General features: G+C 41.0%; 1 protein-coding gene across 1 annotated transcript in view; it reads left to right on the top strand.

Annotated features, from left to right (window-relative positions):
• Nucleotides 1-16,169, top strand: part of SNCG (synuclein gamma) — a 58,788-nt gene that overhangs the window by 23,200 nt on the left and 19,419 nt on the right. Inside the window, exon 4 of the mRNA XM_029609339.1 lies at nucleotides 11,224-11,304. Within this exon, the coding sequence (XP_029465199.1) occupies nucleotides 11,224-11,304 (81 nt within the window). The remainder of the gene's footprint in view (nucleotides 1-11,223; nucleotides 11,305-16,169) is intronic.

Genomic DNA, 16,169 nt, shown 5'->3' on the forward strand with positions numbered 1-16,169 from the left:
AGCCAAGCCGCACATTTTACTCTAAGAAATTAGCGCCGCCCAAAGGTCGGCGCTAATTTCTTCCGGCGCCAGGGAAGTGCACAGAAAAGCAGTAAAAACTGCTTTTCTGTGCACCCTCCGACTTAATATCATAGCGATATTAAGTTGGAGGTCCCCAAAAGTAAAAAAAAAGTAAAAAAAAAAAATAAAAAAATTTTGAATTCGGCCCGCGGCTGTCGGGCCGAAAACCGGACGCTCAATTTTGCCGGCGTCCGGTTTCCGAGCCCGTGGCTGTCAGCGGGCTCGAGAACCGACGCCGGCAAAATTGAGCGTCGGCTGTCAAACCCGCTGACAGCCGCCGCTCCAGGCCAAAAGGAGGCGCTAGGGACGCGCTAGTGTCCCTAGCGCCTCTTTTTCCTCGTTTGCACCGCGTCGCCTAATTTAAATACTGGATCGCGCGCACCGGCGAGGGGCCGGTGCGCGCGCCAGGAGAGCGGGCGTTAGTCCGCTCTCCCACGGACTTTACTGGATCGAGCTGTTATTTGTTTACCCAGACTGTGTAGTTCAGTCCTTGTTGGTTGCTATTTCTGCAACGCCTGAAAGTTAGGAATAGCTTCACAGGGGCAATTTTCAAACTGTACGTTTTTGGTGCAAAAATCTGTGGGTACTTTTTACCTACAGACTTTACATCAAATTTCAAAGAGGTTGTGCATGTATAATTTCCCTTTGAAAATTGCTGATGGCACAAAATACCTACATAATTTTGCATTTCCTTTTTGTGTGGGCTGAAGTTTTATGGAAAATAACACAAAAAGGTCTAAAAATACCATCTATGTGCATAATTTTCTGATCCCGCCCAAAATGTGCACCGAGTAATGCCTCCCCCCAACTGAGGCTAAAAGTATTAGGAGTGTTTTTGTATTTTGTGTCCATGGCAAAAATGCTTAGGACATATGATGTTTCGTTCTTATAGAAATAATTCTTATAAAAGGATAAAATGTTTTAAAAACAGAAGTCAAAGGAGGCATAACTATATACTGGAAAACGTTCACCTAAATGATACCTAAGCATGTCAGATGGGCATGAACAGTATTTAAGGGATATGTGAAACTAATTCTGCTTAATCATCTGATTCTCACATCTTCCAGGTTAAATAGTACTGCAAAAATATTCTGTACAAATAGAATTGAGACAACATTTTAATTTTACTTCTTAGGGATGACAAGGCATGAGTTATTATCCTAAAAAATGTATTTACTTCCCTCTATTGTGCTACACTAATACCTCACCTCCAGTTACTAGGAGGGCCTCCTATAGAGATATAAATACCTACCTAGGATGAAGGCATTATGGCTAGTCTCTCTCTCTCTCTCGGAACTTAAAACTACTAAAAACAGCATGAGCAATCTGGCTTCGCAAAACTGTGAGCCCACTTGGCCACACATCCCACCACACCATGTGTTATGGTGCTTTTGCATGCATTTTAACGCATGCGAAAATGCCATATAGCACTTTGATAAATGACCCTCTTAATGGCCTATTGTAGCATAAAAAAGGTTTTTGTCCCATGAATTGTCTAACTGTAGAACTGATAACATGGGCACACCACACTCTTTCTTCCCTTTAAGCTGTAACCTATTTTCCCTCACAAATACCATTTCCCAATGCTTCATGTGATTTGTTGAGGTATTGGCCAAAGCTTTACTTAACACATACAATATTTGATATTTTACTTTACTGTTCATATCAATAGACTTGTAAGAACCTCATCAGCAAAGGAGAGAAATACCAGGCTTCGCAAACACCCAAAAACATTATTTAGAGGAAAGTGCTATGTCAAACTTTGCAATAATCAAAAAGCTACCAAAACTAGCAAGGGTGTTGTCCAACATCTTGTTGCCCCATTCTTGTTGATGTTAGAGCTATAATCAGGGCTGTTTTGTGTGGGTTACTCCAGCCTAACTTTCTCCATCAACTTTGTTACACCTCCCTTATCTAAATAGCTTCTCAGTAAACATTATTTTATTCTTATTATTAGTCTTCTTCTGCACTTCTCCTTCCCAAGCCCACCACCTCTAATGGAGACTAGGCTAATCTACTGTTGCTTAAATTATACTCTGTTAGGAGTATAATCTCAACTGTGAAACCCCCCCCCCCCCTTACCTATCCTATTCCCATTATCTTAGTCTTGTTTTATCCTTATCTCCTCTTCCCTCATCTCTGCTCTCAAAGATGGGTTGTTTGTAATAGTGCCACTCCTTTTCATTCCGCAATCCCTTTTTACGTCTCAACCCTCCCTCTCACCCACATTGTACACTACCAGGACCTGCCAGAGAACTTCTGTTTCACTGTTTCTCCTGTCCCATTTCTTAATGTCCCAATTATTTTTAACTTTCTGGTCATTACTATGTTTTGAATTTGACCCAGCTCAGTGATGCAGGGGTGGTGGCCATATTATGCAACCTTTCTCTAACTAGTTTAGGACTACCTTAAATAACAGTGCTGTAAAAATGTTTTGCATGGCTACTCCTTATATTTGAAAAAATTAGAAAGCGTATGTCTGCTAGTTATTTTGTTTTTGCTTCCATCTACCTTTGTTTTTTTTTAAAGAGGGGTATTCTGATATGGTAGAAACAATGCCCTGGTTATTCAGCAGGTATCAAAACAGCAAAAACAGGTATTGGGAAAAATCAAACCATCCTGAAATCAATTATTCTTTGAAGTCAAATAACCTTTTCAGTCTCATCACTTCTCACAAAGAGGGTGCTAACATTCGCTGTTAATGTGTGAATGTGGTGTTTATCATGCGTGCTAATAGCAAATGTTAAAGTGATGCAAATGTGGGAGACTGTAAAATATGCACAAACTTTACATGTGCAAGGCATTTTGCATGCATACATTGTCACTATGCTAATAAGCAATGAGCTGTTTTATAAGGTTTTGCACCTCGTTACTTCATGGAATAGATTTCAAGTTGAACGTTTTATAAACTAATTTATGAGTGCTAATGTCTGTAATAGCATTAATGCATTTTAGTACATTGGCTTCATTGTGGTGAAAAATTATTTTTAAGAATATTCAATTCAACTTTGTTTATAAACCACCATTTCTATGTTCAAGGTGGTGTACAAAATCATAAAAGATTAACATAAACAAAAATTACGATATATATAAAAAACACCAGAGGTGGTGTACAAAATCATAAAAGATTAGCATAAACAAAAATTACGATATATATAAAAAACACCAGAGGTGGTGTACAAAATCATAATGCAAGGAAACTAGCTGGTGCAACAAAGTTGCTGTTCAAAATATGTCTTAAAATAAATATTTTGTAACAGAGAGGAAAAGTCCTCAGCACTGGTACCAATCGGTTGTATACTGTCGGGTTTTTATATAACCAGTAGTTGCAGTCATGGGTCATAAAAACCTCTCATTTTTATGTTCACTTCAAAAACATTTTTATTGTATTTTTACATTTAATTAAAACTCCTTCATTGGTTCATATGTCTTTTTGGTTTTGCATATGTCTACATGCCTTTTTCTTTTTCTTGTGTCAATTTAGACTCAAAAACAAATGAACCAAATTTGTACTTTGAATGTCAGCAACAGAACCGTCCAATAGATGTAATCAATCACACTTATCTTATAAAGATGGTTTCTTGTGATTATTATCACCGTTGTTCCAGAAATTCTTCTGAGAAACCTTCTTTTGATATTGTTCAGTCAGCACTTGTATCAGCTGCTGTTAAATGTTTGTTGCACCAGATAATTTCCTTGCATTGTCTTACAAGTTACTGGTGTATGCCTTTTTTTAATTAATTCCTTGTACAAAATCATAAAACATTAACACAAACAAAAGTTATAATATATAAAAAAAAAACACCAGAGAGAGGGAAGAAAGACAGCAGAACAGAAAATCACAACAAACAGGAAATATAAATCAAACAAAAAATACCCTAAACAGATAATAAAAATCTACAGACAAGCAAAATTCTATAGTACAAGCCAAACATCCTCAAACCTAAACAAAAATTGTCCAACAAAATCATTTACAGTAAATGGCAAGCAGTGCAGTCCTATAATGGAGAATTCAATCCTATAGCAGACTATATAAAATCTATTAAACTAAAAACCATTATAACCATCCTGCAGAACAAAACTAAAAGACTTGAGAATATAGCCTTGCCTTGACTTGCTTGATAAACAAATCATGGTTTTTCTATTATTGTACCTCCCCCTGCAAACTATTCCACATATCGGTTGCAATTCCAGAGAAAGTTTTCTGCCTAGTACTAGTCCCTGGAAATCAAAAAAGTGTATCCAGCAGAGTGAAACACATGAGAAGATTATAAGGACGAAGTTGTGAAACTAGGTAAGATGTCACTTCAAATCTTTGAAGATGAAGATAAGTATTTTAAATTGTATCCTGAAAGAAATGGGTAACTACAGCTGACACAATGCTGGGATAACATGATTTCAATATTTGACAACCATTATCTTGCGAGCGACCATACTTTGAACCAGCTGCATTTGCCTAATAATTCAGTCCCTGATACAAGAAGAATAAATTATAGGCTGCCCAAAGTTTCTAATATACCATGACATGATCACGATTTAATAGTTTCAAAACTACAGTTTTGCTAGGAACAGCCCAGACAATGTAGAGAAAGCATTAAAACTTGTGTTTAGCTTGCTTCTCTCAACAGATTAACTCCCATCAAAAACACTTTTTGCTCTGGTTGAAACACATTTGTGTCAAGGCACATGTGAGATATATTTTTGGATCAATGATTTATGATTTATATGCCAGGGAATTATTCCTGAGTCACAAATTGGTATGAAGACCAGGTTTTCCTCACAGAGATTGAGAAGAATATTTGTTTTACTCAATGTAAATGGGTTCAGGTTAGTTCCATGTAACTTTATACCTATTTGGTTTGATGTTCACAGTGCAGGTTCAATATTTTTAGGGTTTCTCCAGCGTATACCTTTTTGTTACATAATTTTTAAATTGTGTTAGCTCAACTTCCAGTTAGATCCCTGTTACTGTACACTAAGAGGTTGATTTCAAAATGAGCACGCGTGCACCCATACATGTGCATATCAGTGCATGAGCAAGGATACACTGTAATTTTTAATTGTGCACACACTTGCACATATATGTTTTAAAATGCACCTACTGCGCATAAGTATGCTCGTACATTTAAAAGGTTACTTGAGCACAACTAGCCACACGTGTGTCTTCAGTAGGACCTTGTCGGCTTTTATGTGCATATGTCAGTGAATTTCAAAACATGCTCTCATGAGGGACGTTCCCAGTTTTGCAATTCATCTATCAGCTTGTCCAGTTAATAGCGTGGTCTTTAAGACGTCTCTGGTTCTTCATCCCACATGCCCCCAAGTTGATCTGGGCCCTCACCCTGTGAGATCTACAGACTTGCTCCTCATCAGGAGCAGCAGTAAAGTTATGCAGATATCTAGTGTATACATGCTGCGATTTTCAGTTTTTAAATTCAGAGTTACACGTGTAAGTCTTGGCCCCTCCCCAGAATGCCAGGCCCCGCCCCCTTATTCCTTATGAGGGTCATTTTCAAAAGGAGTTATACACATAAATGTAACTACTGTCATAGCAATTTTCAAAAGTTATTTATTTGAGTAAAATGTATTTGCACGAGTAAATCCTATGGACAATTCAATGGCATATATTGTAGCAATTTTCAAAAAAGCCCACTTACTCAAGTAAAATGCATTCACTCGAGTAAAACCCAGTTGTACTTGAGTAAATACTTTTTAAAATCAGGTCCTATGCATGCACTAGTACATGCGCATGCATTTTGTAGCTTTTTAAAATCTGCATTGCTTGCGCACGGCCCACATACTCACATTTGTGGGCATTTTTGTGCAAGCAACGCTTTTAAAATTGCCCTGTGACATGGCATCTGTGATGAAAGGATTTGCTTATCTGGATGAGAAGGTAAACCAATTTATCTGTGACCATTTGATCCTTGACCATTATGATACAGCTGCTAACTAGTTTACCAGCTCTACTGATGGTAGGGTCAGTGATTTTAGTGTTTATTCTGTTAGAAGTGGAAAAAAAAACATAATTCAACTAATAACCATTTAGTGATAGTATTTTTTTTCCTCTTTAAAAACATAAGCAAACATTCTTAAATCATGAACTCAAACCATATGAAATGCAACTTATTATTTCACAACCTACCAGCAAAGTGTTTGGCTTTCCTTTTAGCAGTGTTTATTAAAAATGTTCTCATGCTTACAAAAATGTCACATCGATATCTATTCAACTCTTCCTTCATACCACTGGACTAAAGAAACTGAAGATTACAAAAGATAAAAACAAAACAAAACACCACCCATGAAGTGGCAGTGAACTAAACATAGCAAAAATGAAATAAAACCAAATTCTACTGCAGAAACCATGACTTGACTGATGAACTACAGTATAATTTACTTCCTATTAGTACTGACAATCTTCAGCCATCCCTTTATCAAGCTATCAGATATCAGTAAATGAATAATGCATTTTCAATGAAACTGTTCTATACTGTGGATATCATATTTTCTAGTTATCCTACCTAGTGAAGTCTATTCCCCTTACATGTCAACAATTGAAAAGATAGCTGACCTTGGAAACAGGGATATATTTTTTAATTTTACGATGAAATACTAGAGGCAGGGAATATTTTTGTTGGGTAAAATGGAAAGAAAAGTCCATGTTTTAGGTCCGACAAAATGTATTTATTTTATTTATAAAATTTATTAATAGCTTTCCAATTTTATGGTAGAAATTTCCAAAGAGATGTACATGTTTAACTATCACATAAAATCATACAAACAATAAAACAATATACATCCATTAAACAATATGAACTCATTTATCATCCCTCCATAACAACCCACCAACTCAGATTTCATCTCTAGATCCCTATCCAAAAATGACTCCTAGATTTCTTTAGGGAATGAGAGAGAGAGAGAGAGAGAATATCTACAAGCCCCTCATAGTAGTGATTTATATCTCTATAGGAGGGCCATCTAATAGGTCAAGGTGAGGTGTGGGTGGTGCTTTAGGGTTTAGGGGCCAATTTCGCATGTAGAGTGAAACATACAAACAGCACAGTACACCTCGGTGAAGATGTGACATCATTTGGAGTGAGGAAAGTCTCACAAAGATGACATTTTGAACTATGTTATCTCACCAGGAATGGTACCCTCTTATGGTACCATTCCTGGCCTTACACCAGGAAAAAAGGTGTAGTTAAAACCATGCATTATGCTATCGTACTGTGCAATATTGCCCCTCATTTTACTAAATCCCACCCAAAGTCCACCCTGATCTCGTCCCTTAAAAAATTTGCAATCACGCCATGCGTTAACACCATAACACATTTTGATGAATGACCCTGTGAGTTTGGGATATTCTTTTCTGCTTAATTCTTCAAGTTTAGTTACAATCAGGGAGCCATCCAGCATAGCATATGGCATATTTTTGTTTCCTTTGATTAATATTTTTATTGTGTATTAGCCAAGAACTATAGTGAAACTCTGTGGAATCCAGCTGCTTCATGAGCCACGTCCTGCATTTTCTGGTTGTCTCTTAAGTCTTGCTGCAAAATAATTCCTTGACTCATCCCACACTCTAATATGAGATCCTATGCCACTTCATAATTTGCTTAATGTATCATCTTTGACGCAAACAAGATCCAAGGCAAAACTACAGAAACATACACATACCTATTTTTTAGGTCAATGATTGTGCTGCTATTGTTCTATTTTACAATGCTCAAAATATTATTGTGTTCAACATATAGGATCATCATCAGGGTTTTTTTTTTAATGACTCAGCACTATTACCATTTCTCCAGCTGTGTACAAGTATGAATAATGGGTATGATGCTGGTACTCTCTGGGCATGCACACTGTTGGGTATGTATGTCTACACTCTAAAATCAAAGACCCTCAGAGTAGGTAAGATAACCAGTTAATTTTAGCTGGTTATCTTTAGGATGATTTTTAGTGAAATCCTACAGGCATTTTTTTTTTTTTTTTAGATTTAATTCACTCCTTTTTATTGGTAGCTCAAGGTGAGTTACATTCAGGTACAATAGCTACCACAATCTCGGACCCTTTTTATCTGGTCAAATCTAGCCAGTTAGTGGAGCCAGATTTTCAGATGGGCAGATTTACCATACTAAAGGGGTTATTTTCTAAAGCTATCGCACGCTGGCACTATCAGCACTAGCGTGCGATAGCTAGAAAGCTCAGCACACACATGCGAAAGCAACATTGGGGCGGAGTCAGCCCCAGAAGAGGAGGAGTCGGGGTGGAACCGGGGCCGACTCTGCGAACACAGCGCAGACAGCGAAACGGTAAGCTTCTGTGTCGCTGCCTATTTTGCACCGAATAACTACATTTTTTATGGTGTAGTTATTCGGCGCGACGCCGGCAGCGATCGCTGTTGGCTAGAGCAGGACTGCCCCCCGCTTCGGCCCCCCCCCCCGCCTCCCATTACCGGCGGGATTCACTATGCCTTGCGGCATTAGTGAATCCAGGCTTAAATCCTAGTTTTAGTTGGGAAAATCTTTTGAAACTTGACCCTTGTTAGTTTAGATTGTATATGCATGTGAGAGAGGATCTGAGGTTGAGGTCAGAGTGAAAGAGAGGGAATTATATGGAAAGTATTAGGTTGGTTGGTGGATATTGGGCTTGCTGAATTTTTTTTTCAAATGGTGAGCGCTGTGATGTGCTTCTGTCTAAGCAATACTGTCTGTTTGAATGATGCTTTTACCAATGGCATGCTAAGATACACTGAAACGCACAAAAGTCATTTGCAAAGGCTGCAGGCTGATTGCAGGTACTCACCACCAGAGGGAGCAGAGAAGTGCTCTTTTCACTTGTAAAAATAACCGATATGATCAGCTTTCCCTTTGTGAAAGCTGCAAAACTAAAAATATTCCTGCATTACATAATGTACTTCTTATTCATGCCATTAATGTCAACTGTTAACATTTATAGTAAAAATCTTATCAGATCTGCCAGAATACTTGTTTTTCCTGTTTTGTTTTTAAAAAAGAACAGTGAGTCATAGGCTTCAGTTATCAACAAAGCCCACTTACAAGACTCAAAGTCTAGAGGCATGAAATACAACATACATTTGCAGACATTCTAACCCAGTTTTTATATTCCCGTCATGATGTTTGCACATTAATAGAAGAAAAGCTTTTGTAAATCATTAAAATTACATTTAATACTTATTTATAGAATCATCCTCACTAAACTGTACATTCTCTCTGTCATTAACATGAGTTAGGTTTACCGGAGAGGATGCTTGAAAGCAGTTGATGTTATCCATAAATTGTTACACACAAAAGCATTCACCTACTATAGAATGTAAATAATGAGAGAACTATCAGTATTATGGTGGGAACCAAATATATTAGAATTATATTATTAATTTTTGGAATGGATGTATTGAGATATATATTAGCTTATATGGTCAATGCAGCAGTGAAGTATATATTTTTTTTAATAGAAGGTTTTCTCTATGACCTAATAATGACTACAGGCATCTTTATGTGTATCATATCTGGGTGTTTGAATATGTCAACCATGACAAAAACAGTGCTTAAGTACAACTTGAGTTACATTTTACAGAGAAGTTGATTTAAATGTAAATATTTCACCTCACATGATTTTTTTCTTTTATTCATACTGGAAATGTCAAATCTGCCAATGTTACCAGTCATATGAAATGTTCTACAAGACTGAATATTTAAGATCAATTTGAACACAATACCATAGGGCTGGATTTTCAAAAGATATTGGGGCAGATTTTTAAACCAGCGCGGGCGGGGTACATTTGTGCGCGATACCTGGCGTGCACAAATGTACACCCGATTTTATAACATGCGCGCCCCCCGGACCTGCACCACGCCCCCTTCCCGCCCCTTTTTCAAAGCCCTGGGACATATGCGCGCCCTGGGGCTTGTGCGCGCGTCGAGCCTATACAAAATAGGCTCGACGCGCTCAGGAGGGTTTTTAAAGGGTTATGCACATAACCCTTTGAAAATCTACCCCATGCGCGTAAATCTAGAGGATTTACACGCATAACTGGTCATACGCACACCGGGCATATTTTGAAAAGGCCCGGCGATGCGCATAAAGTCCCGGGACACTGCATGTGTCCCAGGTTTTGCAAAAAGGGGTGGTCCGGGAGCGGGGAGGGGAAGGGGCGGGGCCAGAGGTTCCCAGCACAGCGGCCATTTGCTGCTGTGCCGGGGATTGCGTGCCAGCAGTTGGCCGGCGCACGCAATTTACTTCGGCCCCAGGGCTGAAGTAAGTTTTGAAATAAAAGAAAAACCAAGGAAAAGGTAGGGTGGAAAGGGCAGGGGAGGTATGGGAAGGGAAGAAAAGGTGGGGGGGGGGGGTAGGGAAGTTCCTTCCGAGGCCGGTCCAATTTCGGAGCGGCCTGGGAGGGAACGGGGGTAGGCAGAGCGGCTTGGCACAGGCTCGGCGCGCGCAAGGTGTACAATTGTGCCGGGTAGTGTGTACACATGGACACGCTCGTGCACATTTAAAAATCTACCCCATAGAGTTCATTAGAACAGAAATCATCACTAAACCCGTCCCAAATATTTTACAAAGCAGAACCTTATATATCATATTCGGATGAATTGTCAAAATGGCTGTACTTCCATTTAGACATTTGATTTAGTCCTCTTCTAAATCCATATCCTTAGGAGGTAATTTCCAAAAGGATTTTTGCACCTAAAACTGGGTTTTGCATGTATAAATGCACTTTATGAATGTAAATAGGCTTTTGCAAATTGCTACAATATATGCCATTGAATTGTCAATAGGTATTACATGTATAAGTGCACTTTAAGCACATAAATGAGCTTTTGAAAAATGCTACAATAGTATGTTACATTTACACTCATAACTCCTTTGAAAATTACCTCCAAAATGTTTTTCAGTCCCTTGTTCTACTTTAACTGTAAACACTTTGATGTTTTGGAATAGAAACCAAGTAAACAGGAAACAACGAAATAGTCTTGGAAAAAATGTTATGCCATGTTGCTATGCGAGATATTGGTTAGAATTTTTTATTGTTTATTACTGATGTTATGAACTGATTAACATTATTGTTATAATTCTTTTTTAAAATTGTGTAACCATTCTTACTAATGAAGACTTAAAAAAAATATTTATGCACTATAGGAGGATATTGCCCACCCAACCCAACCAGAAGAAATAGCTGCAGAAGAACCTGCAGTGGAGGCTACGGAAGACACTGAACAGGTAGTGAACTTATTATCCAGAGAAATCATCCTCCAGGTGCAAACTTAGAGGTACAATAGTTATGATTGTCATGGTCAGCTGTAGCCCTGCCGTTACCCGCTGCAGGGGTGGAGAGATGGAAATAGCATCCTTTGTAGAATGTGGGAGTCCCACTCCACTGATTTGAAGAGGGTTTCCTCAAAGATTGAGGCATATCCCTCTTGAATAGCATTGCAGAGCCCCTTTTCAAACAGAGGAGCCCTATGTAGCCACACTGGTCACTCAACCCTAAGACCAGTCCTGAGGTTCATATATTGCAAAGGTTTCCAAATCTGACCTTGGGGACCCCCTGCCGGTCAAACTTTCAGAATATCCACCACAAATATGCATGAGATGAATTTACATGCACTGCCTCCATAGCATGCAAATTTATCTCATGCATATTCGTTGTGGATATCCTGTAAACCTGACTGTCTGGGGGTCCTCCAGGACAGTTTTGGGAACTACTGATATATTGCCTTGTAAAGAAACCAGATTCAGAGGCAACACTAATAAAGTGTCATAAAATAATTATTTCATCACTTGAAGAAAACATCTACATGATCTCAAAAGCATCTAAATGGCAGTTGCAATTTAATGTGGATAAGTACAAAGTAATACATATAGAGAAAAATAATCCCAATTACACATACATGATGCTGGATTCCATGCTAGGAGTCACCACCCAGGAAAAGACCTCAGACAATTTGTGGACAATACTTTGAAATTTATGGCTCATTGTGCAGCAGTGATAAAAAATGTAAACAGAATGCTAAGAATTATTTGGAAAGGAATAGAGAGCAAAACGGAGAATATCATAATGCCTTTGTTTAGATCCAGGGTATTACTGCAACTTGAATATTGTGCGCAGTTTTTGTCACCCCATCTCAAAAAAAGACATAGTGGACACAGAAATTTACAGAGAAGGGTGACAAAAATCATAAAGTGGATGGAAAAGCTCCCTTACAGAAAGGATAAACAGATTAGGGCTCTTTAGTAGGGATGTGATTCGTTTTAGGACGATTAAAATTATCGTCCGATAATTTTAATATCGTCTTAAACCGTTATGGAACACAATACAATAGAGATTCTAACGATTTATCGTTATAAATCGTTAGAATCGTGAGCCGGCACACTAAAACCCCCTAAAACCCACCCCCGACCCTTTAAATTAAATTCCCCACCCTCCCGAACCCCCCCCAAATGACTTAAATAACCTGGGGGTCCAGCGGCGGTCCGGAACGGCAGCGGTCCGGAACGGGCTCCTGCTACTGAATCTTGTTGTCTTCAGCCGGCGCCATTTTCCAAAATGGCGCCGAAAAATGGCGGCGGCCATAGACGAACACGATTGGACGGCAGGAGGTCCTTCCGGACCCCCGCTGGACTTTTGGCAAGTCTTGTGGGGGTCAGGAGGCCCCCCCCAAGCTGGCCAAAAGTTCCTGGAGGTCCAGCGGGGGTCAGGGAGCGATTTCCCGCCGCAAATCGTTTTCCGTACGGAAAATGGCGCCGGCAGGAGATCGACTGCAGGAGGTCATTCAGCGAGGGTTCCGGCGCCTCGCTGAACGACCTCCTGCAGTCGATCTCCTGCCGGCGCCATTTTCCGTATGGAAAACGATTCGCGGCGGGAAATCGCTCCCTGACCCCCGCTGGACCTCCAGGAACTTTTGGCCAGCTTGGGGGGGGCCTCCTGACCCCCACAAGACTTGCCAAAAGTCCAGCGGGGGTCCGGAAGGACCTCCTGCCGTCCAATCGTGTTCGTCTATGGCCGCCGCCATTTTTCGGCGCCATTTTGGAAAATGGCGCTGGCTGAAGACAACAAGATTCAGTAGCAGGAGCCCGTTCCGGACCGCCGCTGGACCCCCAGGTTATTTAAGTCATTGGGGGTGGGGGATTTAATTTAAAGGGTCGGGGGTGGGTTTTAGGGGGTTTTAATGTGCCGGTTTTGCGATTTTACGATTTTTCGATTTTTCACGATTTTTCACGATATTTTACCCCCCCAAACGGCAACAATACGATTCCCTCCCCCTCCCAGCCGAAATCGATCGTTAAGACGATCGAGGACACGATTCACATCTCTACTCTTTAGCTTGGAAAAGAGATTACTGAAAGGGATATGTTTGAGATTTATAAAATCATGAGTGGGGTGGATCGGATAAATAGGGAACTAGGCGACACTACATGAAACTAGCACCTATTAGATTTAAAACAAATTGTAGGAAGTATTTTTCACTCAGTGCACATAAATAAAGTTATGAAATCTGTTGCCAGAGGATGAGGTCAAGGTAACTAACATAATGGGATTCAAAAGAAGGTCTGAAGGAAAAGTCTATAAACAGTTATGCACGCAGACTTGGGAAAAGCCAGTGCTTGTCCCTGGGAGTAAGATACTGCAGGGTACTTATGACCCAAACTGGTCACTGTTGGAGTCAGGACGCTGGGCTTGATGGATTTTGGTCTGATCCAGCATGGCACTGCCTATGCTTTTATGTTCTTTAACATCTTTTTTGTTGGTTCAATAGGAGGCAATTTTAATTTATTTCATTTATTTATTTATTAACTTTTATTTACCGACATTCGTGAAGCACATCATGCCGGTTTACAATGAACTCAGGCGGAAAAATAATTGACCCATGCAGCTTGCCAGTCTGCATGCACTTTCTATGCTACAACCTAATGTCACCCCTTTCATTTGCCCTGACAGAAGGCAGCTTTCAATAGCCTGTTTTATGCAGGAAAACATGTAATACCCCACTAAAAAATCTTTGAAAATTGCCCTCCCCAGCCTATCTCAGCCTACAAAATCTCCATGATTAATATGGCTTCTAGAACTTTGCACATTGAAATGCAAAGTGGTATTCAGTTAAGTCCATGTTCATAGAGACTTTTATGTTGAGGAATAACCCACCTTTTACTAGGGTGTTATACTTCCAAGCCCTACTGAACACCAATCCACTCTCTTTAGGATTGGGGACATTGGCTATATGATGGGAACAAATTTACTGGTTCATTCATCAAACTGCGATGTGCCGGTATTGCGTGTGTTAGGGCCTTATTGCATGCGATAAGGCCCTACTGCACACAATACCAGCTGAATCGCAGCGGTACAATGCAAATTAGGGGAAGGGGAGGAGTGTGGGTGGGGTTTGGGTAGAGTTATGTCCCGGCAGCACCGCAGGAAATAACTACACCTTTTCCCGTGGTACTATATGGGTGCGAAACTGTGCAGCTTGGCTGCAACTGCTACGGGTGATAATGCACTGGTGCGATGCACAATTTCGCCCCCTGTCCCTTTTTTTTCATGCAGCTCATCATTCTTCTATAAATATGAATCTAAGCCTTAATTTGTAGGATCCTAAAGAGTATCACACTCCAAAAATAAACAATCTACACTCCAAGTGCTGTGTTCCAAATGTAATCCCCCCTTTGAGGTAGCTTAGGTTTCCTTACGCCAAGGGAGGGGCCGTGCAATTATTGTAGAAGAAATAATCATAAGTTCTTGCAGGTTTGCTTGCCTGAGATGGATTAAGACAGTGTCCCAAAAGCCCCCAATACCACACCCGCTCTCCCCACACAGATTTTCTGAACAGTGATATTTCCCCCACCCAAGTTCAGTAGATCTAAATGTACAGATATCCAGATTAAGAGTTTGGAAAATTTGAAGACAATAGGAAGAATGTTGTGGGGCGCTAGGAGAGCAGTCCCACTTACCAAGAGGTGTGTGTTCTTGGGCCACGGCTCGACCCCAGAGGAACTCCGAAGAGGTGTCGTGGTAGGCGAGGCATGCCCGAGCATGGGCTGGACAGGAGCGAGGCTGGACTGAAGACTGGAGACACTGACCCTCCTCCGGACCTGCATGCTTCGGAAGACCAACAACGCAATGATGGTCTTATGAACAGTCCTCCGACCGTTCCAAGCCCTTTCGGACCTGCCGCAGAGTACGGCAAGAAGTGGCAGGCCGGATGGAGTTCAGGGCAGTGGAGACCGGAACATGGAGATTCAGACGAGACTCAGGGACGAGGTACTTGGATGCACAGATGTAGACTCAGGCACAGACGTAGACTCAGGAACGAGGTTCTGGGATGCACAGATGAAGACTCAGGAACGAGGTACTTGGATGCAAAGACGAGACTTCGGGGTAAATGGACAGTGGTGCGATCCCTCAGGGCGCTCTACTCAGCCAGTACTACTGGTCTGGCCACGGACCACCCTGTCCTACATCCGCGGAAGTGGGACCAGTGCAGGAAGGAACGAGGTACTTGGCCTGCATCATGAAGCGCCCTACTCAGCCCACCCGTGGGGCTGGTCGCGGACCACAACATGGCTTGCCGCGAGGTACCAAGCATACAGAAGACTCAGGAATGAGGTACTTGGCTTTCAGAAGATTCAGGAACAAGGTACTTAGCTTTCAGAAGACTCAGGAACAAGGTACAAGGCTTGCATCATGAAGCGCCCTACTCAGCCCGCCTGTGGGGCTGGTCGCAGGCCACGACATGGCTTGCCACGAGGTACCAAGCGTGCAGAAAACTCAGGAGTGAGGAACCAGGGGTTCAGGAAGGCAAGATGGGATCACGGAGGTCAGGATCAGGAGAAGCAACATCAGAGCTGGGTCACAGACATCAGGAACACACATGTGGACTGGAACACAGATACTGGATCAGGAGATAGACCTTAGGGCTGGAACACGGACATCTGGAACAGCAGGCGAACATCAGGACTGGAACATAGACAAGAAGACAAGACGAGGAGCTCCAACGAAGAACAGGAAACACAGGACCTTGAAGAAGTGCTGAAGGATGACTCCTGGAGCAAAGGACAGCAGGATCCCAGGAGTGACCAACTCCTTGCGA

Source organism: Rhinatrema bivittatum, chromosome 7 (genome assembly GCF_901001135.1).
Source record: "Rhinatrema bivittatum chromosome 7, aRhiBiv1.1, whole genome shotgun sequence".
NCBI lineage: Eukaryota > Metazoa > Chordata > Amphibia > Gymnophiona > Rhinatrematidae > Rhinatrema > Rhinatrema bivittatum.